Genomic DNA, 24,328 nt, shown 5'->3' with positions numbered 1-24,328 from the left:
TATGATAATCTTCTCATGAAAGTATTAAACATCTAAACTGATCCTCTTTCATACCAAAATCCCTTTTGAGAAGCATGAATCAGTCAGCTTTAAGATCCAGTTCAATAAGTCATTTAAGAAGATCAAACTATCACTCTCGCGATGAAAGACTCTTAAACCTCTAACCGATTACTTCAGACATTTTTACGAACACTTTTGATGCGAGATATGTCTCAGATCTGAACCGCAAGTGATGTGCTTGGATCCAGCCTAGAGATCTCGTCGGTTAAAGAATAAAACATGCAAGACTAGACCTCTACACACGCTAATCTACCATGAAAGCACCCTAATCTACCTATCTAAAGCCTTTTAAATGGACTACTCACTGATCATAACGAGCTCACTAAGTCCTTTGCAAGACATGTAGCTAGTCATGATAAGGAGTTTGATGCTGGTGAATATAAGAAATGAGCAAGAACAAGATTCTCACGTGAAAACGAGATATCGGATTAGATTAATCAAGTTTCACAAAAGAGGCAAGTTCTTAGAGCTAAAACAGGCAGGAAATAAGATAAAATAAAGATGATTAGGTTTCTGGTCCTAAAATCTATTTATAGTGAAGGGTAAGTGTTGCGGGTCAGCCCAGAACAAACCGGGTACTGAACGCTCTTCTTGGGTCGTCGGGTGAGCACCACGGTGTATGGGAGAGTGAAGCCGAGGTCTTGATGCCGAGGGGTGCACGTGAGCAAAGATCAAGATGGAGATCCCATGAAGAACACGTCAAGAACATGCATAAACCCTAGTCTTCAATCCACCTTCACGCGCAACCTCCGAGTCAACCTGTTCTTGAATCTGGGTTCGTGACAAGGGACCTCGGCATGTAATGCCGAGGAGATTGGTAGTCGAGGGGTTACAGAAGACGGAGTCCGGCATTCTATGCTTAGGCCTTTATACCGAGGTTCACGTTCAACACTTAGTCATTTTCAGCTTCACTTCTCTTGCATGCCTCGATCTTGATGTACCGAGGAGTTAGTACGAGGTCTAGTCAAGAGAGCTTTCAGGGGATGAGCCTCGGCCTAAACAATGTCGAGGTAACGATGCCAAGGTCCGTAGAAACACTTAGCGCATATCGCAACTCCTTTGGGCTCGTATCGACCAACTCGTCTTCCAGAAGCAATAACTTTCAGCACACGACTCCAAATTCTTTGAAACCAGTTCCATAGTCAAGATGACTCATTCAGCACAAAATTTTATGAAGAAACCATCGGAGCTTGGGAAGCGGAAGGCTCCCCGGATTGCTCATCTTTGCACCGCATTGGAATGACTGGAAAAAGCAGCTTTTAGACCGATGTCTAATCTGGAGACGATATCTTTTAAACCACTGCTCCGATTTGAGAGATCTCAGGTGTTCCAGAAAGAGCATTCACAGACCTTGAATATTGGTAAAGGGCCTGTAAACTGTTTCGAGCTGGAAGGGCTTCGTCCCACGTAATCTTTGAAACTCATCTGATCGGCTTTTGGATGCATGCGAGACAGGCGTGTCTTCCGGAGGCGATATCTCTCTACTCACAGGTCCGAATTACGTGATTCCAACTTTTCTGGTATCTTGGCTTGATTATCTCCAACTTTGATGAAGACCCCATCAACTGATTCGGACTGGAAATTTCCCCGGATTTGAGATCTTTGAGGCGCGCAGGTGAAAATGGTATTTAGCCGATAAATGCTTCCTGCGGTAAGGAAAATATCCGAGAATCATGTACCGCGGTAAGCTTTTTAACCGATAAAAACTTTTCGCCTCGGCATAAAATTTCACCCGATGAAATTTTCACCCGGTAATGATTTTTAGCCGGTAAAGGCCACCCGATAGCGATTTTTGCCGATGTTCTGATCCAGCCTGTACGAGTTTTCGCCGAGAATTTCCTCCAAGCGGTTTTCATCATTTTTAATCCTTTTCTTTACCGTTTTCACTTCTGATCCTCCTCTTGAGCTCCAAATGTCCTCCAAAACACCTGATAAAGACTTCAAACCATGCAAAACTCTTTGGGACCTAATGCAAATCCTAAAGGCTATTTTGATGTATAAAGACCTAATATAAATGAGAAAACCTATGATTTGGACTCTAAAATGCAGCCTAAATGATGCAAAATATAGACATATCACTTAATCGAACATGTATACCTATCGATGACTCTTTAGAAACTTGACTCTCTGGGACTAATCGAACATGATGCAGGAAATGATAAAAGACATGAAAGAATGCATAAGATGAAATAGAAAAGCTAATTAGATAAAAAGGAGAAAGAACAATGGATCCAGGGAAGAATCCCATCTCCATTGCCTAACCCTAGAAACAAAAATTTTGGTGGCTCAAAAACTCATTACAGGAGCACACACCCGATTAGGGCTGCTAAAAAATGTATTTACAGGTCCTAAGATCTTCCAGGTCTCATTTAGGGATTCTCGTCGGTTAAAGAATAAAACATGCAAGACTAGACCTCTAAACTCGCTAATCTACCATGAAAGCACCCTAATCTACCTATCTAAAGCCTTTTAAATGGACTACTCACTGATCATAACGAGCTCACTAAGTCCTTTGCAAGACATGTAGCTAGTCATGATAAGGAGTTTGATGCTGGTGAATAAAAGAAATGAGCAAGAACAAGATTCTCACGTGAAAACGAGATATCGGATTAGATTAATCAAGTTTCACAAAAGAGGCAAGTTCTTAAAGCTAAAACAGGCAGGAAATAAGATAAGATAAAGATGATTAGGTTTCTGATCCTAAAATCTATTTATAGTGAAGGGTAAGTGTTGCGGGTCAGCCCAGAACAAACCGGGTACTGAAAGCTCTTCTTGGGTCGTCGAGTGAGCACCACGGTGTGTGGCAGAGTGAAGCCAAGGTCTTGATGCCGAGGGGTGCACGTGAGCAAAGATCAAGATGGAGATCCCATGAAGAACACGTCAAGAACATGCATAAACCCTAGTCTTCAATCCACCTTCACGCGCAACCTCCGAGTCAACCTGTTCTTGAATCTGGGTTCGTGACAAGGGACCTCGGCATGTAATGCCGAGGAGATTGGTAGTCGAGGGGTTACGGAAGACGGAGTCCGGCATACTATGCTTAGGCCTTTATACCGAGGTTCACGTTCAACACTTAGTCATTTTCAGCTTCACTTCTCTTGCATGCCTCGATCTTGATGTACCGAGGAGTTAGTACGAGGTCTAGTCAAGAGAGCTTTCAGGGGATGAGCCTCGGCCTAAGCAATGTCGAGGTAACGATGCCGAGGTCCGTAGAAACACTTAGCGCATATTGCAACTCCTTTGGGCTTGTATCGACCAACTCGTCTTCCGGAAGTAATAACTTTCAGCACACGACTCCAAATGCTTTGAAACCAGTTCCATAGTCAAGATGATTCATTTAGCGCAAACTTTGATGAAGAATCCATCGGAGCTTGGGATGCGGAAGGCTCCCCGGATTGCTCATCTTTGCACCGCATTTGAATGACCGGAAAAACCAGCTTTTGGACCGATGTCTAATCCGGAGACGATATCTTTCAGACCACTGATCCGAATTGAGAGATCTCAGGTGTTCCAAAAAGAGCATTCACAGACCTTGAATATTTATGAAGGCCTTGTAAACTGGTTCGATCTGGAAGGGCTTCGTCCCACGTAATCTTTGAAACTCTTTTGGATGCATGCAAGACAGGCGTGTCTTCCGGAGGCGATATCTCTCTACTCACAGGTCTGAATTACGTGATTCCAACTGTTCTGGTATCTTGGCTTGATTATCTCTAATTTTTATGAAGACCCCACCCCGTCAACTGATTCGGACTGGAAATTTCCCCGGATTTGAGATCTTTGAGGCGCGCGGGTGAAAATGGTATTTAGCCGATCAATGCTTCCCGCGGTAAGGAAAATATCCGAGAATTATGTACCGCGGTAAGCTTTTTAACCGATAAAAACTTCTCGCCTCAGCATAAAATTTCACCCGATGAAATTTTCACCCGGTAATGATTTTTAGCCGGTAAAGGCCACCCGATAGCGATTTTGGCCGATGTTCTGATCCAGCCGGTACGAGTTTTCGCCGAGAATTTCCTCCAAGCGGTTTTCATCATTTTTGACCCTTTTCTTTACCGTTTTCACTTCTGATCCTCCTCTTGAGGTCCAAATGTCCTCCAAAACACCTGATTAAGACTTCAAACCATGCAAAACTCTTTGGGACCTAATGCAAATCCTAAAGGCTATTTTGATGTCTAAAGACCTAATATAAATGAGAAAAAACATGATTTGAACTCTAAAAAGCAGCCTAAATGATGCAAAATATAGACATATCACTTAATCGAACATGTATACCTATCGATGACTCTTTAGAAACTTGACTTTCTGGGACTAATCGAACATGATGCATGAAATGATAAAAGACATGAAAGAATGCATAAGATGAAATAGAAAAGCTAATTAGATAAAAAGGAGAAAGAATAATGGATCCAGGGAAGAATCCCATCTCCATCGCCTAACCCTAGAAAAAAAAAGTTTGGTGGCTCAAAAACTCATTACAGGAGCACACACCCGATTAGGGCTGCTAAGAAATGTATTTATAGGTCCTAAGATCTTCCAGGTCTCATTTAGGGCTTCTCTGAAGAGGAATAGCGAAATGGGCGTTAATGTTGGGCCTTGTGGCTCGGCATAGGTCCACTGAAGGTGAGAGTCTTCCGGGGCAGGTAAAACACTTGTTTGTCGCGGGTGAGATCTTCCGGGACTGGTGAATTTTGTCAACTTGCTCTTCACATAACTTTTGATTGCACCGGTGGATTATCCTGATGTAAAGTGCTGTGGAAAGCTGGTTGTCTCCTCTTGTATGTCTCCAAATTTGAGCTGGGTCAGACGGTGAGAAAGTCTTCATTTGAGGCTGAACTTCTGACGGTATGACTCTGAGATAAAAATGTAGATTTCTTCCATTTTGCCATTTTTTTCTCTAAGTCTCCTGAAAAGAGCCTTGAAACTACAAACATAAAGAAATCATAATAAAAGTTCCTAAACCTGATTAAAACATTTGAAAAAGCATTTGAAATCAATGGTGAAAATGTGTACAAATACGGTGTTATCAACTCTCCAAGTTCACTCATGATAAACCAGGCATGTTCAAGGCCACAATGAACACAATAGAGAGCTGAACGCTACGAGAAGACAAAGCTGGGTTATATCTGTTGACTTGGTTTACACAAAAATCCGGGTGGTTCAAAACATCATGTTCACTTCCTGGTTGAGTAAATCTGACAGATGTAACAATGAGTGGTTCAAGACTGAAATATGCTACTACCTTAGATACAATTAGTTTTCGTATATACTCTCGAAAAGTCTGTCTATCGAGTGTGTAGTCTAGTCTGCATATGTTTAGAGTAATTTCTATTGGGGATTGTCGGAACTATTTTTAATATGTTTGCGAGCTTATAAAATTGTTTATGTGTGAATTGAAATGATTATGGCCAAGTAGAAAAGCCTTGTAAAGAAAGAAAAAACCTTGTAAAAAAAATAAAAACCTTGTAAAAAGGAAAACCCTTGTAAAAAATAAAATTTTTGTGAATTTAAGAAGGAAAATGAGAGACATGTACAAAGTCCCACATTGGTAGTTGGAAACAATTTCCACTATGATCTTCTACTATAAATACAATAGCCTCTCTTGAGAGAAAAACATCCAGACAGAAAAGAAAAACACACAGAAAACAATAGCTTCTAGCAAATCCCTCTCTTCTTAATATTGTAAGTGTCTCGAGAGTTATAATGTAGTTATTTCAGTTCGCAGATTCTATAATGAGTGTTGCATAATAGTCTCATCACGGTTTTATCTTAGGATTCAAAAATCGCAACAAACCGTCATACATTACGGGTAATTGATTAAGTTAAGGAAATAAATCAAATCTCGACTCCGTGTTCGTCAGTTTATAAATCGGTTTTCAAAGTCTTGTTTTCATACGCTTTCCTTGAGAAATTGTTTATAATTTCATTGATTTCAATTCGGATTTTTGCGGTCTAACAGACAATAGTATTTTTTTTCTTTTCCTTGGGAGTTTTTATAACAATCAAAATAGATGCTGATAATTTGAGAAATATTTCTGAAGTTTTGAAATTTGCGTAACCTTTTGTTTTCTATTATTATGTTATGCATCTTTTGTGATATTTTTTCAGACATGATGCGAAAAGTTGTAGCTTCTTCTGGAACCAATGTGTTTCGAGGACTAAGAATCGTTTAAGTAAACATTTAATTTAATGGATTGCTTTCGAGGATGGTAGGAAGTTGTGAACTAAAACCGTCAGTTTTTTAATGTTGGTCTTTGATAAACAGAGTGAATGATCTGTTATTCTTTTGCTCTTAAAACGTGAAATCAAAAAAGAAAAAGAAAGAAAATAACATTAGAGGAAAGGAGAAGAACAGAGTAAAAAAAAAGTGAAACAAAATGGAAATTTATAAAAGAATTTTTTTAAAAAAGTTTTGGTGGTAATCCTTGTACCTAGATTTTTTCAGAGTTTGTTAACTATTTGGTAGAATACATATTCTACATTCCGTAAAACAAAGACAAAATGGTGGAACTTCTATTACATAGAAAACATAATATAGAGAGAAATGTACAATATGTTTTTAAAAGTCAGTAAAATATTATCGGGGATAAATTCAATCCTTCTAACATGGACGAATCGCGTGCTTGTACGTAATGTTAATAGCTGTTTTGTAAGTATGACCATTGTGAACCAAATTAGGTTTTGTATTGGACTTATGGCTGATATATTCATAAATTGCATCATTTAGTGTACACATTTTAGTCCAAATCATGTCTTATCTCATGCATTTTAGGTCTTTAAGCATTGTTTTAGGACTTAGGAGATTACATTAGGTCCAAGAGAGTTTTGAATGTTTTGGAGTGTTAAACAGGTGCTTTTGGAGCCAATTTGGAGTGGAGGATGTGATTCAGATGAAGAAATGGAGTTGGAATGATCAAAAATGGTGAAAAAGAGCAATTTTGGGTTTCTCGGCAAAATGTTGTACTGAAGGTCGAAGATCCTCGGCCAAAATCCTTCCCGCGGGTAGCTTTCTCGGCCAAAAACACGTACCGCGGTCAAGTCTCTCGGCCAAAAATCCCGGGTGCAGATACATTTCTGAAATCGCGTCACCGGAAGATCTTGCCGGCCGATTCAGCTGTCCGAGTCTTCATAAAAGTTGGAGATAACTGAGTCAAGAGTTCAGAACCGTTAAAATCAAAGCATTTGGACAACGGATCTGAAAGATATGGTAATCGGAAGACAGACCTCTCTCGCATCCATTCCGGAGCAATCCGATACTCCTGAATGATCGCCTGTCCGGGGAACCTTCCGGTCCGATTCAGTTGTCGGGGGCTTCATCAAAGTTGTAGAAGATTGGATCATGGTTCCATAGCAAGTGGAATAATGGAATTCGGACGCGTGAGCAGAAAGTTGAGCTCATCGGAAGAAACCCCTGTCTCGCTGCCGTCTTGGGCCGACCCGATGAGCTCTGAAGAATGCAAAGGACGGCGCACTTACAGGACGATTCGGTTTACAAGGCCTTCATGAGAATCAAAGATATTTGAGTCCTCGTTCCAGAACGTCCGAGATCATTCAATTCGGATCTATGAGAAAGAAGTTACCGTTTCCGGAATGGACACATGTCTAGACGCCTCTCTCTGATCGTGTAAATGCACTGCGGAGATGAGCCCTCCAGGAAGCCCTCCACTTCCCAAACGCCGATAGTTTTTTCACCAAAGATTGAGCTGAATGAGTTATCTTTCTCATGGAACTGGTTTTAGGTCATTTGGAGTTATGAGCTGAAAGTTACACTGAACAGAAGAGAAGCTGGTCAATTCGGGTTTTAAGAGATGCGACTGTAAGCTAAGTGTTGTGTCCTACCTCGGCGTGAATACCTCGGCATGTATGCCGAGGAGGCATGTTTACGAAGCCTTGGGACTATACCTCGAGGTAGGACTTCGGTCTTTCAACACCAAGGCTCCCTTGATCACCAAAATGTTCACAAAACGACTAAGTGTTGAAGCAGACCTTGGCGTGAACCCTTCAGCATGTTATGCCGAGCTCCTATGTTACACAAACCTCGGGTACCAAGCCCCTCGGCATGTTATGCCGAGGTCCTCATCTCTCCAACCAAGATCACAAACAAACTCTCTTCACGTTTCAAAGCTTTAACCGGATCAAAGGCCAAGTCTCATGCATGTTCTTCAAGTGTTCATCAAAGTTTCAACCCAGCACATGACCCCCTGGTGTATGGCCCTCGGTGTGAGACTTCTTCAGATGGCGAGGGGTGGCTCCAGCAACCCAGAAAGGGCGGGTCAGTACCCAGTTTGTCTTGGGCTGACCCGGCCCACACCCTTTTATATAAATAGTTTTTAGAGACTAAAACCCTAGTTATCCATTATCTTATCCTTTATCTTAGTTTCTCTTTCCTTATCTGTGTAAAACCGACGTGATTAAGAGATATCTAAGAGATTTCATTATCTGAAAGCTGTTTCTTATCATTTCATCATCTGATCTCAACTTCTAATCATGATTAACATCACCTCTTGCAAAGGAAATGGTGTGTTAATCATGATTAGTGAGTAGTTATCTTTTAAGCTTATAGGTGTGTAGATTAGGGTGCTTAGATGATCGGTTTATGATGTTTAGGTTCTAGATCTTCATTTCCTTTCCTTATTTAGCTGCTCTTAATGCTAGATCTTTGCACATCACTCTGATCTAGACCTTAGTCATTTCTCCACCCACAAGGTGTTTGATGAAATGCCTGAATGAGCTAAGCTAAGGGTTTATGCCTTTTTCATCATGGGAATGATTTGTTAAATGCATGAATGACATATTAGAACTGTTTCTTAATGCTCACTGATTCATATTTCACAAATGATGATTTGGTTTGAAAGTGGATTAGTGTAGAGATTAGTGCCTTCATGAGAGGATTAGTCTAGATTTGATTTCTAAGTTAATTGGTTTTGAGATCATGTGATTGCTTGTTGCTGCTTTCTGTGTAAGATTCGGTCTCTTTGAAATAGAAACCGTTTGGTCATTATTAGACTTGATACTTTATGCTTGTTGATTGCTTGATCTTGCTTAAGGTGAATTAATCTTGATTAAGTGATTTACAAAGAGATTATTGTCATGGGAATGAATTAATCTGCTTTTGAAGTCTAGACTAAAGAGTAACTTGCATTGCATTATTGTTCTTAGCATCATGAATAAATCTCTAAAGCACCCTAATCAATGATCACATCTAGAGGTTTAGCTTTCTCTTTGTTTTGAATCTGAATCTTTGTTTTGTTGTCTTGTTGCTTGTTCTTAAATTACTGCTTGTTTTTTGTTTGTTTTATGTTTTAGATCACCTTGTTACCAACTCATCTGCTTGTTAGACTTGAATTAAGATAGCTCCTCATAGTTCTAGTGTCTAGAATCTCTCCATTTGGATTGATACCTCAAGTGCTACAATGACATGAGTAGTTGAGGAATTGATCAAGGATTGAAAAATTCCTGCTATCAGTTTGGTGCCGTTGCCAATTGGAGAATTCATTCTAGCATTAGAAATTTGGATCTTCTTGAGATCAAGTCATTGTTTTCTTTTGTTTTACTAAGCTTTTATTTTCACCATGTTAATGTATATCACTAAGAGCATGCATCTCTTTGAGATGATGAATTTTCTCTTTTTCATTGTTACTAACTTGTCTTCCTTGATTCTCTTGAGCTTTGAAAGGTACCAAATTCACAAGAAGAGAAATGGAAAGACACGTTCTATTGAGCTGTTGGAGATGGACGTCCACAAGAGCATTATTCCAGTCCCAAAACCGCAACAACAGCCACAACTTCAAGCACTACCTCCAGCACTGACCCAAGCTCCAAAGAAAACGCCAACAGTTGGAAGATGTGACACTCCTTGTAGTCATGGAAAGAGGTATGGCATCCACCCTCCTCCAATTGAAGCTGCGGCCTATGAGATCAAAGCAAGCTTGGTTAGGTTGATTCAAGAAACTAAGTTCTTGGGGTCTGGTATGGAGAATCCATATGATCATTTGGACTGCTTTGAGAGGTTGTGTGACACATTTAGGACTGGAGGAGTGCCCCAAGACAGTATCAAGCTCATCTTGTTTCCATTTTCACTTGGAGAAAAGGCAAGAAAATGGGAGAGAGCATTACCATCCCACTTGGTAAACTCTTGGTATGATTGCAAGATGATCTTCCTCCAAAGGTTTTATCCCATACAAAGGACTATCCAAGCTAGGAAAGACATCTTGGGCTTCAAACAAAGAATCCATGAGACCTTTGATGAAGCATGGGAGAGACTTAAAGGCTACACTAGAGATTGTCCCCATCATGGGTTCCAACAAGAAGCTATTCTTAGTATCTTCTATTGGGGAGTTGATAGAGAGCATAAATGGACATTGGATGCAGCTAGCAATGGGCGTTTTGCGACTCTTACCATAGAACAAGGAGAGTTACTTGTTGAGAATTTGGCCAAGAGCAATGAAAGATACAAAGAGCTTGATACTGAATATTGTCAAGATGGTAAAACTGAGGTGGAGCTTCGTTTTCAGCAAGAGTCTGTTCCACAAGAGCAAGCTGCTTTAAAGACTCAAGAAATGGAGCTGAACAGCATGTTCCAACAACTTCTGAAGGGACAAGATGAGCTCACAACAAGAGTAAAGCGTTCATACAATGATCTCCACAACAAAATAGCGATTTTAACCTCTCATGTGAATCACATGGAAAGCAAAGATCATGAAGCTGCTGTAAAGGAGATAGAACGTGTACTCTTTAGTCCACAAGAAGACATTGCTCTTAGAGGTCTTTCTTCACAAGACAATGAGAACATTGAGCAACTCAGTGGAGAGGTGACCCTTGGAACTGAAGTTTTAGCTATAAAAGACGTCCATGGAGCTTCTAGAGATAAAGTTCAGATTGCTGCTGAAGAAAAGGCCGAACAACAGCTTCAGAAAGAAGAAAAAGCTATTGAACCGCCAGCTTATGTGTCTGTAAGTCTCTGTGATGAGTTTCAAAACTTTGAGATGACGTATGTGGGGATTTGTGGAATGAAAGAGAAGGATCAGCCGTTTGCTGCTTGTGAGAAAAAGAAAGAACACCAAAGAGAGCTTGATCTTGAGTTCATTGATGGTGAGAAGTTCTTTAGTGATGATGAGGATTGCTTGGAATCTCCACCTCCTACACCAGGTGAGAAAGAGATCAGCAGCAACAAAAGCAATGGTTCAGAGTCCCAAGACAAGCGCCCAACAAGCATTAAACCATTCACTCTTGGGTCTTCTTCTTCTCAAGTCTTAGCTCTCACTCCATGGAAGTTTGATGGTGGAGCTGTGGAATACAAAGTTAAAGGCAATGTGAGATCAAGACCATTTGCCTGGCTGTATACATGTTAAACGGATTTTCGTGCACCACGTTGAAAATTTCATGTAACCTTGTCTCCAATAACTTGCAGTTAATAAAATAATAAATCGCATTTTCTATTAAAAAAATCCAGATTATTTGGTGTAAAAGTATTAATGAACCTATATCAACCATTGAGTCAAAGAGATTTCCACTATATTTTACTATTTAAATCAACATTTTCGTAGTGCTTCACCAATATGTTATCTGCTGAGCCTCACTTAAAGGGAAAATGAAGGGAATGTGATCTTACCACTTGTTTCTGAACTGTTCGTTGTCTAGACGGCAAAATAGACATTTTCAAACAGTTTTGTTCAGGCTACTTCCTGCAACCTATTTTGAGAGTTAGGTTTCATAGATATCAACGATAAGACGGGGGCCTTTTTTCATGAACTCAATGTTTTCCTTTCTTTTATAGACCATTATCATATTTGTTGTTATCTTATACAATGCAGCATCAAACTAATGTTTTGCATTGTACTAGTGAGTTAATACATAGCACATGAGGGATTTTTCTGGACTCACGCTCATCACACAAAAATCATTTGACCAAACCAAGTACGGAAAAATCTCTCATGTGCTAGGTCTTTTCTCACCAACACAATGTAACAAAATTTGCTTGATGCTACATTGTCAAGATCACCGAAATTGAATACGGAAATTGTCACTAAAAGAAAAGAATACATAGATCCTCATCCTATCGTTAATATCCATGAAACCTATATGTCAAAACACCACTACGACTTTCTTCCATCTTATATATGTCATGTTAATCTGAATACTAAAAACACACTTTAAACTGCAAATCAATTATTAGAATAATTAATATAATCTTATTAAATTTAAATGAGGGACATAATATTGATTTTAACTCAAAAATAATTTTCAGAAAATTAATTTCATGTAAAATATATTCTTCAAATAATTAGTTATCAGATTAATTGATATGAATTTATTTTTTAATATAATTTTATTCTTTTCCAATTTATTTAACCAAATATTAATAAAAAATGTAAGGTTCATTTAAATTTATATTCTATTTATATACTAACGTATTGTTGAGTCCGAAAATTTAATATTTATCTATAACTTTTTTAGATTCTCAATGTACATTTGCTCCTAAAATTTTATGAGGAATAATTTTTTTTCTATTGCTTCATAGGTACGAAATTAAAGCGGAAACAAATATTTAAAATACATCAACTATATAAATTTTGGAAAAAAGTACACTGACTATTTTGGAGTGATTTGGAATGTTGTTTAGGGAACTATATCAAAATAATTGGGAGAATTGCTTTTATATGTCAATTGAATTAACATTTTTATCTTTAATGTTTTCTATTTTTTGGTTATTTTTGATATAGTTACCATTTTAAATCAATTATGGCAGTTATAATTAAAAATAAATTCGAAATTATATTTAAAATTTTCGAAAATACCTAAAAAGAAATTAAAATTATTTTTGGATATTATTTATGAAAAAAAAAATATTTTAAAAATATTTTAAAAATTCGTTCTACGCTTGGTAGAATGCATGTTCTATGTTCTATGTCCACGTAGAATCTCATTTTTATAGTTTTTCCACATATCCTACCAGCCTATAGAAGTCGTTTTCTATAGGTCTTTATATATTCTACCGATTGGTGGAAAAGAAATTCTATATATTACATATATTATATATTACATTGGATTACAAGTTCTATTGGATATACTATATTCTACATATTGGTAAAATACATCTTCTACCTGTTAGACCAGGTTCTACGTTATTGTAAAACGGTTCTTCTACATATTGTCTTCATTCTACATTAACGTATAATACATCTTCTACCAAATTCTGAGAAAATCTAGGAAAACTAGTTAACTCTGATATCTAAAAGATTTCAAAAATCTTTTTTTTCCATGTTTTTAATCTGTTCTTGACGTTTTTTTTTTCTTTTTTTTTTGACTGTCATTGTTCTCTTCTTCTTCTTTCACATTGATCAAGCAGATTTTCTTTAAGTTTACATATCTTCTGCTTCAAACGTGCTACATATTTATGTTATTTGTGGTTAATGAAAATCAGAGACAAATAAGAAATTGATTTTTGTGGCTGATGAAGAAAAACGAGCTAGATTAATTACCAAAAATTGCTTTTCCGGTGACTGTAATCGGAGAAAAAGGTGTAGACACGGGGAAAAGATAGTATCGGGGTTTAGTAGGTTTTTCTTTATGCTTTGAGTAGAAACTCTTTTCTACTTGTTTTTTATTTATAAAACATTATTTAAAAATTAATTAATTTATTAATTCGGAATTAAGGGGTATAATTAGATTAAATTTTAATTAAATATTAAAGAGACAAATTTTATTTATAAAACATCAAAGAGACAAATGCTAATTCAATTAGCATTATAAAAGCAATTCTCCCATAATTTTATACCGGATCCATCAACTCAGTCAATTTATTGAACAGAATTACAAAACATTGTTTAGGGAACAATAAAAAAAAATTATTCCAGATCTTATATAATCTATATATTTTTAAGGTTTTTTTATATTTAATACAAACAGTATGTTTTAACTCATGTTTGACGAGTTAACGGATTTGATGGAACTAGTGTAAAACCAATAATTTTTTAATGTTTGGGTATTAAACTAGGTGTTATAAACAGTATGTTTGTTTTTTGGAGAAATAAAATAGTTTGTGTATTTTTTTCTTTAAATTTTAAATAGTTGAAGTATTTTATCAATTGAAAACAAACAATGTGTATTAAAAGCTACTTGTAAAATAGTGTTGTTTTTAAGAATGAAGAAAATTTTATTATTGGTCATTCCTTTGGTCATCATTCAAACCCAATTATATGAACAAATTCATTTTTCCTTTTCACCCAAGTCATGGTCCATGTAAGGTGTTTAAAATAAATATGTTCATTCTTTCGTGGACGAGTTATGTGTTGCCACATGTAGTTCATGAATATGATCATTTGAGTCATGCTGGTTATTCTTGGATTTACGATTCAAATATCCTAGACTTTCACACTCGAATTTGGAACTTACGAAACCAAGAGACCTAGCAAAGGCCATTGGTCCCCAGTATCCTCATATTTCACAATACATGCCATGCTGTCAAAAAACCAAAAAATCAGAAAGGAGTGAGCGATTAATCTTTCTTCATCTTGTCCGAAGATCAGCACTTTGGAAAGGTCAAGGTTGGGGAAAAGTAATCCACACATCCACACAGGTGACCGGAAGTTGGGCTATTCACTCATCCAAATTCTTATTTCCTTCTCTTTTACCACAAAAACCTCTTATACGTTTGTTGTTGTACCACCTTTATGAAAGAGAAAATGAGTAATAAATGAAACATGTAGTTTGAGAATATCTCATATCATCTCCAACTCTACTACAAATTTCATTCGAAAATAGAGTTTGAAGCAAAATTATCTCCAACTCTACTTCATATTTCACTCCAAAATGGAGTAAAAAATTATAGTTACTTAAAATATGGTAGTAAAAAATAAAGTTACTCATTTTTCAGTCAGAATTCCATTTTAGAGGAAAAAATGGAGTGAGGTAGAAGTATAACACATCCATTTTGGAGTTACTTTAAAATGGAATCTAAAAACTTTTAGGGGTAAACCACTTTATTCAACCCTCTTATAATAAAATGTGACATCTGATATTATATTTAAATACAAATTAGAAAATTTAAATAAACAAATAAAAATATAAAATCACTAATAATAAAATAAATGAAACCCAACCCTAAACCTTAAATAAAACATAAAGCTTAATGATTATATATTCTTAATTTATTTTATTTATTTGTTTTATATTTTTAATTGATGAATATTCTAAAATAACACAATTTGTTTTTCAATCTTAGCACCCTAAATTAAAAATTTCAAAAATAGCACAAATAATTATGTAGAATACTTGTTTATCCAAAAAATAAAATTACTCATCTTATTTTCTCTCTTTACTTTTTATTTTATTTTTTTTTCATGGTGAGAGACTCTATAAGACTCCCACTGCAGATGCTCTTAAAACATTGCTAATATGTCACATGGATCTCTCAAATAATGGAAAATTTTACCAAAAAAATTATCAAATATAAAATTCCAAAACATTTAGGGTGAAATTCTCCTCTATATGAATTATCCACCCAATATACTATTATTATTTTTCCAAGATACTATAAATATTTTTAGATATGAAAAACATAATAAAAGATAAATTGTGACCACACTAAATGTAGTGCATAGCAGTGACAATTCTAAAACTTTTTTAATCGGAGACATAATATTATAAATGACATAAATAATTTTATAAAATATCTTAAACTAAGCATACAAGTTATCATATGAAGCTCCATATGTTGGAACCTTTTCATCACTACTTTGTTTGTCATTTTCTCAAACAATACTTTTTCAACAAAACAAGCGACACACAACCATTTAAAAACTGATCACTCATTCGACTATGTAAGATATTCTTCACAATCTTCATCCTAGAAAAACATCTTTCAACTATAGCGGTGACTACAAGTAGAGTCAAAACTAGCTTCAAAAATCGGTAAACCAGAAGATTCAAAAGATATTTTTTTTGTCTCGACCATAACCCGTGCAAGATCTCCAAGATCCTTCAGATCCTTCAAATTAGAAAATCTTACATATTCCCGAACATTATCGATGTATATACCAAGTTGATGCTCAAGAGATATCCACTCAACATGACTAAAATCTTATGGATAATACTCAGACAATATCATAACTTCCAGCTAATCAAACACATGAAATGAATCAATGGGGCTCAAAGATTCATTGTAACCAAGTAATTCAGTATTTACCTAATCAAAAGAATCATTAAACTCTTGAATTTGCATATCCAATATAGTGTAAAAGCATTTCACCTTGTAATGATGCAAGTTAGTTTTGTTGCTTCCCATTCTTGCCTTCTTTGAATCAATGAATTTTTCTTCAATATCCAAGAGCTGTGTCTTATAATTCTCACAAAAATAAGAAATTTTGTTGATAAGAGATTACCATATATTACTCCTGAGATTGTACAATTTTTACTTGGAGGATTTCATTGGTGACATAGCATTCAGAATATGTTAGTCTTTCCTTTGCAGAGCCTTCGATAAATTATTTATGTAAATAGAACATAAAATTAAAAGTGTGAAAGTATTTGAGAAGACCATTAGCTTGACGTCTTTTAATACTATCAGTCTCATCGCTTTCAACATACTCGAACACTTTAATGATATAAGGAAATAGATCAACCAACCGCAATAATGTTTTATAGTAAGATCCCCAACGAGTTTACCGGATCTTTGAAATGAAAGCTCATGATTCAACCATTTACTTGTCTTAATTCCTTTTTTGGACTTTTCCTCAAACCATATCCTTTCTCTTGCAAGAAACTCCGACAACATTTAACAAGACAACAATCATGTCAAATAAATCCTCAACTTCAAATTTTTTTTTAGTTATTGCAATAACAACCAATTGAAATTGATGAGTAAAATAGTGAACATAATAGTGAACATAATAGGCAAATTTATTTTCTCTCAACCCATTGAATTCATCATTCATATTACTCGCTCCATCGTACATTTGCACTCTTTACTTGTTCATACTCAATCCATGTTTAGCAAACAATGAATCAACACATTTTAGAGATAAAGACGATGTTTCTTTCACATGAACAAGGCTAGTAAACTTTAACTATCCCATGTTTGTCAACAAAGCAAAAGACAACTGTCATTTGCTCTTTAACAAAAATATCTGCAGATTCATCCACCAATAAACAAAATAAACCATGATCAACTTCTTGAATAGCTGACAGCATAGTTCATTGTTTTACAGAGGAAGTTATTGAGTCAGTTATTCAAGAAGTTGATCATGATGTATTTTGTTTGTTGGTGGATGAATCTGCATATGTTTCTGATAAAGAGCAAATTGCAGTGGTCTTTTGCTTTGCTGATAAACATGGGATAATTAAAGAAAGTTTTATTGGTCTTGTTCATGTGAAAGAAACATCGTCTTTATCTCTCAATTATGTTGTTGATTCATTTTTTTGTTAAACATGGATTGAGTATGACAATTTAAGAGGGCAGGGGTACGATGGAGCGTGTAATGTGAAGGGTGAATTCAATGGGTTGAGAACTTATTGCAATAGCTAAAAAATATTTTGAAGTTAAGGATTTCTTTGACATGATTGCGGTCTTGTAAATGTTGTTGGAGCTTCTTGCAAGAGAAAGGATATGGTTCAAGAAGACTATCGAAAAAGGATTAAGAAAAAAAATCAAAACTCGTGAAATTAAAACATGAAAAAAGTTGATTTAGGAGCTTTCCATTCATCCGGTAAAACTCGTTGGGATCTTACTATAAACATTATTGCGGTTGGTTGATCTACTTTCTTCTATCATTAAAGTGTTGGAGTATGTCGAAAGTGATGAAACTAATAGTATTAAAACACACCAAGCTAATGGTCTTATCAAATACTTTCACACTTTTGATTTTGAGTTCTATTTACAGTCGATGCTGCTTCTATTTGGACTCACAAATAATTTATCGAAGACTTTACAAAGAAAGACCAAGATATTATGAATGCTATGTCACTAGTGAAATCCACCAAACAACAATTGTACAAGCTCATGAATAATAGATGGAAATCTCTTATCAACAAAATTTCTTCATATTGTGAGAATTATAAGACAATTCTATTGGATATGGAAGAAAAATTGGAAGCAACAAAACCAACTTGCACAGTATTGGATATGTAAATTCAAGAGTTTTATGATCTTTTTAATAAGAAAAATACTGAATTAGTTGGTTGCATTGAATCTTTGAACCCTATTGATTCTTTTCATGAGTTTGATCAGTTGAAAGTTATGAGATTGTCTGAGTTTTATCTAGAAAAATTTAATCACGTTGAACGGGTATCTTTTAAGCATTAACTTGGTGTATAAATCGACAATATCGATGAAGATGAAAGGTTGTCTTATTTGAAGAATCTTGAAGATCTTGCACGGATTATGGTGGAAACAAAGAAACATTTTTGCATCTTTTGGTTTACTGATTTTTGAAGCTAGTTTTGACTTTACCTGTAGCCATCGCTACAATTGAAAGATATTTTGGTGGAATGAAGATTGTAAAGACTGTCTTACGGAACCGAATGAGTGATTAGTTGTTAAACTTATGTGGTTTGTTTTGTTAAAAACTAATTGCTTGAGAAAGTGACAAATGAAATAGTGAAAAAAAAATTCCAAATTATGGAAGCTTGTAGGATAACTAAAGATATTTTATATAAATTATTTTTGTTATTTATAATACTATGTCCCGACTAAAAAAAGTTCTAGATCTGACTGATCAAAAGTAAAACCTAATATATTAAGTTAAAATTGTGAAAAAAACATATGAGCTTTTAAATTTTGGCCATTCAAAATATGAACTGTTGCATAAATATTTTAAATTATTAAAAGATGTGTTTGTTTGTTCATTCAGCTCATTCATCTGAATGAAGATAAGAATTGATGTTTGTATTTTTTTTTAGTCATTGAATTGATGTTCGTTTAGTGCAATAAATGAGAAACATCTAGATGGCTCAGTTGAATGATTTTAAAAATATAGGTCAATTTTTTCAAAATCATTTGGCTGAACCAAACTGGATCATTTGAATAGAGATTGTTAAGTCTAAAATGACAAATGATGAATATACCTTTATTTAGATGGATAACTTGGATTCAAATTCCAGATGAGCAAACGAAGAAGACATAAATGACACTTTACAATTATTTAGCAAAAACTCAAGATTACATTTTACCACCAAAACCTATGAATGCCTGAACTATGAAATTTTATTTTCACGTCAAAAACTCAAGATTACATTTTACCACCAAAACCACGAAATTACTATTTTTTTTTACTAAAACCGCAAAATTTATTTTTCATTCTAAAACCACAAAATGCTGTTATTCATCAAAACATAATTTTTTTTTTTTTGCCAAAATTGTGTTGATCTTGCTTATTTTGCCTATTCATAATTTTTTTTTTAAAAAAAACATGTGATGATCTTGCTTATTTATTTTACCTCATAACTAGACCTAAAAAATTACGGAAAAATCTTATAAGCAAAATGAAGTCTCATATTATTTTTGATTTAGATCTACATTTTTCCATCTACTCATTTCAGATGTTCTATTGGAGGAATTTATAAAAAACCAAAAAAAAAAAAAAGTAAAAAAAAAAGTAATATCTTTTTAGAAGAACTTTAACTAAATGATAAGCGTATTCAGATGTATCATTGAGATGGAGCAGTTGGAAATTACTTGGATGAAAATGACAACTAAGAAAATAAACAAGCTCAAAGTCTGTTAACTGAGTCAAATTAGACACGTCGTAAATCGATTAACAAAACGGATAAACGATGTGAAAAAACCAATGTAAATCGATTAAGTAATATGACATTGTTTCTTCTTTCTTCTTAAAACCCATATAATAATAAACAGAATGCCCCATATTAATCGAGAATATTTGATGCCCATAAAAGAATAAAAGGGATAACCTTGAACATTTACCTAATATCCTCAGAATATCTAAGAATATAAAGGTTCCAGATTCAAAATATTCACGATATTGTATGTTTCATGAGTGAAACATATCTCTCCAAGGTTCATGGAGAATAAAAAAAAACTAGGAATTGATTATTTAAGAAAAATCCATTTAACTGGTGTTTTTCCCTATAAGAACATGTTTATCGGTCATTTTTTACTGGTTCTCTTAACATTTTTGGGTCCAAAAAATAAATAGAAAATGGCTTAACACGCGAAAAACGTCTCTTATTTCGCATCCAGGAGAAACGTCTCTTAGACACCACGTGTCGAGTCGTGATTGGCTGGAGAAATCGCGACCCAAATATTTTTTTTCCTTTCTCTTTTCCATTTCTTCCCCGACGAAACATTTCGACTTTTTGGAGTCCAAATCTTCTGCACCGATTCTCTCCGTTTCCGATCAAAGAAACGCCTGACGAGGCTATATTGGAGGTAAGCGATTTCATCTATGGTTCCACTTTCGTCGATTTGTTCTATCATCTTCCTCTAAATGAAATTTTTATGGTTTGTGGTTTGAGTCGATTGAACTCAAAATCCAATTCCTTATGTCTGATATCCAATCTATTAAACTTCCCTAGGGTCTAAGCATCTTGTTTTGCTATTTATCAAGAAGGCGTTCGAAAAAATGTCGAGCGTGCTTTTGAAGTCTTGCAAGCTCGATTTGCTATTATTAAAAATCCAGCTCTTAGTTGGGACAAAGCGAAAATTGGAAAGATTATGAGAGCATGCATCATTTTCCACAACATGATAGTAGATGATAAATGAGATAGATACACTCTACAAAATGTTTCTGAATTCCAACAAGGAGAAAGAAACGGAAATTCACATGTTGATCTCTCATATTCTAGTGACATGCCTACAAATATTGCTGATGTGTTCGTTAGACGGACTAGAGTTTGGGATAAACAAATGGATGAACAACTGAAAGCGGATTTGGTTGAGCATATTTGGCAAAAATTTGGAAGTAATCAAGTCGATATCTAAGTTTTATTGCTAAATTTGTGTTGTTTCAAATATTAATAATTATCTGTTAAATTTGTGTTGTTTTCAAATAATATGTACCTTTGTTATTTTCAATTAAAAAACTCCTTTTATATAAATTTCTTCTTTTAAGATACCCATTACGATTTCTCCAATGTACCTCTAAATAAACCAAAATTTCTTAATAGGTATCTTAACTAAACAATATTACTTAAATAATTCTTAAGAGACCCACATGAGTCTCTCTAATAAACATGGTCTAAAGATCTATTTTTGAAAAGTCCCAGACGCTTAAGGAGGAGAAAAAAACATGTTCTTGAATTACTACGTATCAAGAACCTGGATACTAGAGTTACTAGTAGAACGGAGGATTAGATTACCTGTAATCCAGAGAGATATCTGCATCGGTTACGATTATAGACAAGGCCTTCATCCTTCTAAGAAGTGACCGTTGTGGTCATCATCGCTATCGATGTGGTCATCAGAAGAGTTAGCAAGCAATCTCATACGGTTGATGAGAAAAACATTATAATAGTAACTACGGAGATCCTTCTCACTTTTCCTTAGGAAAGCTTTGGAAGCAGATTCCCAAAATCCTTCACTATTTGACAAAGGATTATTTTCCACAAGAGCTTCGAACCTTTGACCTTCTTTGATGGTCCATGATTTTGATCCAACTTCACCCATTTGATCAAACTTCCAAGTATAGAAAGCACGGTCAATTTCTTTTTCTAAAAGCTCCCGTGCTTCTTTTATGTGTTGTTTTATGCAACTGGTTGATCTTGGACAGGCACAAGAACAAGAGTCGGATCTTCCTTGGCCGACTTTTTTGTAGTGAACTTTCTTCTTTAGGCTATATGTTGGCCACACACCAGTTCCTAACCATCTAAGAGTGTCGGAATCTCCAGGACTACCATAAAATTTGCCCTTCTTGGTAGGGGCAATCCAAACCGGAATTTCAGCTTGGAAACTAGGACCAATTGGGATAAATGGTCTGGTTTTGCTTGAGCCAGGGGCAACATCTTTGAGAGTCTTTGCGCTAACATCTTTAGGGGATACATATTCGAAAGTCTTCAAGCTATCATCTCTACGGTTTAGTGGGTTTAAAGAATCAGTAGTTTGTCGTGAAGTAAAGCAGGGATGTGAGGATGGAACACAAGATGTCAGTTTCTGGCGTTTCTTCTCAAATCTTGAATCGTTCGCATTCTCTAAAGACTTTCCATGATTTGTAGACAATGCATCATCATTCCAAGGCTGCTCCCGTGTCTTTTTGCTCTGACAAGAGATAGAGATTCATCAGAGCCACCGAGACAATGTGTTTTGCCTGTAAAGGCAATCTGTCTTTTGGCTGGTAAAGACAATCTGTCTTTTGGAACATTTTTTCTAACGAAATTTACACACCAGAGCTTAGGAAAGACAATTTGTATCGCATTCTCAAAGAATGCACAAAGATACAATCTCTAACAAACCAACAAATGCAATCTCTAGGAAACCAATCAAAATATGCAAATGATTGTAACTTTCGAGAGAAACATGAAAATTCATTATAAGAAGTAAAGCGATGTTTTTGTTACCAGTTTTATATCTTCACCTGTTACCCTTCTCACTGTTAAACTTGACATCAGTGAAATATTCGTAGTAGCGATCCTACAGATGCAAGAAAACAGACTTGAAGACAGAGATGAACAAAGCAAAGAAAAGAACAAAGCAATCAATTGGAAGAGTTTTGTTTCAAAGAAGATGTAAAGGAAAAAGACTGGAGACTTGTTATGAATGAAGAAATCAAGATGTGATCAACAAAAATCAGACAGAGACACATTCAATTTCAGAGAAAACTCAACAAAGAAATAGATCCAATGAAGACTGATCGAAACATCAATGACGGCAAAAACAGAGAGAACTGATGAGGACAATCAGGAGCTTCTACGTAAACAAAATTTTGAGAGAGAAATCAATCATACCCATAAGCTGTGAAGAGATTATAAAGAAATCTCGCCTGATCAAGGAGAATTCATTGAGAAGCAAAATCCAAACTAAATTTTCGTCGCAAAGAAGGAGAAACCCAGAAAAAATCGAGAAACGAATCAGACCTGAAAAATCGAAGGTGAGAATCGATTAAGGAGATGTTTGTGTCAAGAGGGAGAATGAGCATCGAAGCATATCATAGAGTTTTGCGGATGTTGTTGTTAAGCGAATTTTCCGATCTAAAGAAGTTTGTCGAATCAAGAAGAAGAAGAAGGGTTAGTGAAACATGTGCACATCACGTGAAAGAGATAAAAATGGGTTAGGGCATCACATTGGGGTCTCTTACAAGGGTCTATTGTTTAAAGAATTTAGGGTTTTGAGAATTTATTAGGTGTTTGGTTCGCGCCTTGCGTGTGCATCAAAATTTTAAAAACGTACAACATAATGTTATAAACTGATTTTTAAAAAAATTAAAACAAAAATGTTTTAAGACATACATGATAAAATAAAACAAATCCAAAAATAAACACTATCTAAAATTAAAAACCTAAAGACCTAAATACCTACCAAATAAATGTATAAAATTCACAAACCAATTGAAGTAAGAAAAAAGTAAGTTCTTCGTCTCCACATAATCGTTTTTCATCATTTTTTTCCTCTTATTTATTTTTTAATTTTTCTTCTTTATCATATTTTCCTTGTTTTTTTTCATAGTCTTCAATCTTTATCTCTCTTTCTTCTCTCACGTATTCTTAGTTTCCTTTCATTTTCTTTTATTTCTTCTTCATTCTGTGTATTTTCTTATTTCTTATTTTTTTAGGTTTTTTTATCACATATTCTTCTTCTTCGTGTTTTCCACATCTTATCCTTTTCTTCTTCCTCTTCTACTTCTTCTTCTTCTTCATCGCCTTCGTCTTCTTTGTTCTCTTTGACTTCATATTCTTCTTGTTTTTCTTTATAGTCGGTAACTTCATATTCTATCAATCAAATACATGTACCTGAAAACTTTAACTCTCTCTCTCCCCCTCCATGCATCCCTCCCTATCATTCTCTCTCTCTCCCCCTCCCTCTGTTTAAATATTTCTCTCTCACTCTCTCCTTTTCTCCCTCGTCCTAAGTTGTATATATCATACGATTTAGACAACTACATTTAAAGTAAAAAGTGTTTCGGACATAAAAAATAGAAATACAGAAAAAACGAACTAACATAGATTTAATGTCATGAACCTGGAATGTTTAACTCTCTCTCTTTCCCCTTTCTCATACTCTCTCTCTCTATTTCTCTCAACTCACTTTCTCTCTCTCTCCATCTACATGTCTCTGAAAGCTTTAAACTCAAATTCTCTCTTTTTCTCTCTCTCTCTCTCTCTC

General features: G+C 35.3%; 1 protein-coding gene and 1 non-coding gene across 7 annotated transcripts; both read right to left on the bottom strand.

Moving 5' to 3' along the window:
* Positions 1-10,251: 10,251 nt before the first annotated feature.
* On the bottom strand, positions 10,252-10,357 carry LOC112085694. Its single transcript, XR_002898994.1, has one exon. It is a non-coding gene; the product is annotated as a small nucleolar RNA R71 (small nucleolar RNA).
* A 799-nt stretch (positions 10,358-11,156) lies between these two features.
* Positions 11,157-23,198, bottom strand: LOC18014324 (AT-rich interactive domain-containing protein 2). 6 transcript variants are annotated; one of them, XR_002898787.1, is made up of 5 exons: positions 23,083-23,198; positions 22,567-22,639; positions 21,550-22,267; positions 21,373-21,458; positions 11,157-11,343 (listed from the first exon to the last, which is right to left on the bottom strand). XR_002898787.1 is itself a non-coding variant. In XM_006397073.2 (4 exons), the coding sequence occupies exons 1-3, from the start codon at positions 23,142-23,144 to the stop codon at positions 21,422-21,424; spliced, it is 981 nt and encodes a 326-aa protein (XP_006397136.2). In that variant the 5' UTR covers positions 23,145-23,198; the 3' UTR covers positions 14,389-14,725; positions 21,373-21,421. The 6 variants fall into 6 exon arrangements, 4 of the variants coding, with proteins under 4 accessions (XP_006397136.2, XP_024010170.1, XP_024010171.1 ...); XR_002898788.1 differs by lacking the exon at positions 11,157-11,343 and adding an exon at positions 14,389-14,725; XM_006397073.2 differs by lacking the exon at positions 11,157-11,343 and adding an exon at positions 14,389-14,725 and having other exon boundaries at positions 21,373-22,267.
* Positions 23,199-24,328: the final 1,130 nt, after the last annotated feature.

The sequence above is a fragment of the Eutrema salsugineum genome, unplaced genomic scaffold (assembly GCF_000478725.1).
Source record: "Eutrema salsugineum unplaced genomic scaffold, Eutsalg1_0 scaffold_3, whole genome shotgun sequence".
Classification (NCBI taxonomy): domain Eukaryota; kingdom Viridiplantae; phylum Streptophyta; class Magnoliopsida; order Brassicales; family Brassicaceae; genus Eutrema; species Eutrema salsugineum.
This window is presented reverse-complemented; position numbering and strand designations above follow the sequence as displayed.

Coding starts and splice junctions, on each gene's coding strand:
- LOC18014324 (XM_006397073.2), bottom strand. CDS start 23,144: ATGCTCATTCTCCCTCTTGACACAAACATCTCCTTAATCGATTCTCAC. Junction 22,640..23,082: donor TCTCACCTTCGATTTTTCAG/GTCTGATTCGTT, acceptor TTGCATCTGTAG/GATCGCTACTACGAATATTT. Junction 22,268..22,566: donor CAGGTGAAGATATAAAACTG/GTAACAAAAACA, acceptor ATCTCTTGTCAG/AGCAAAAAGACACGGGAGCA.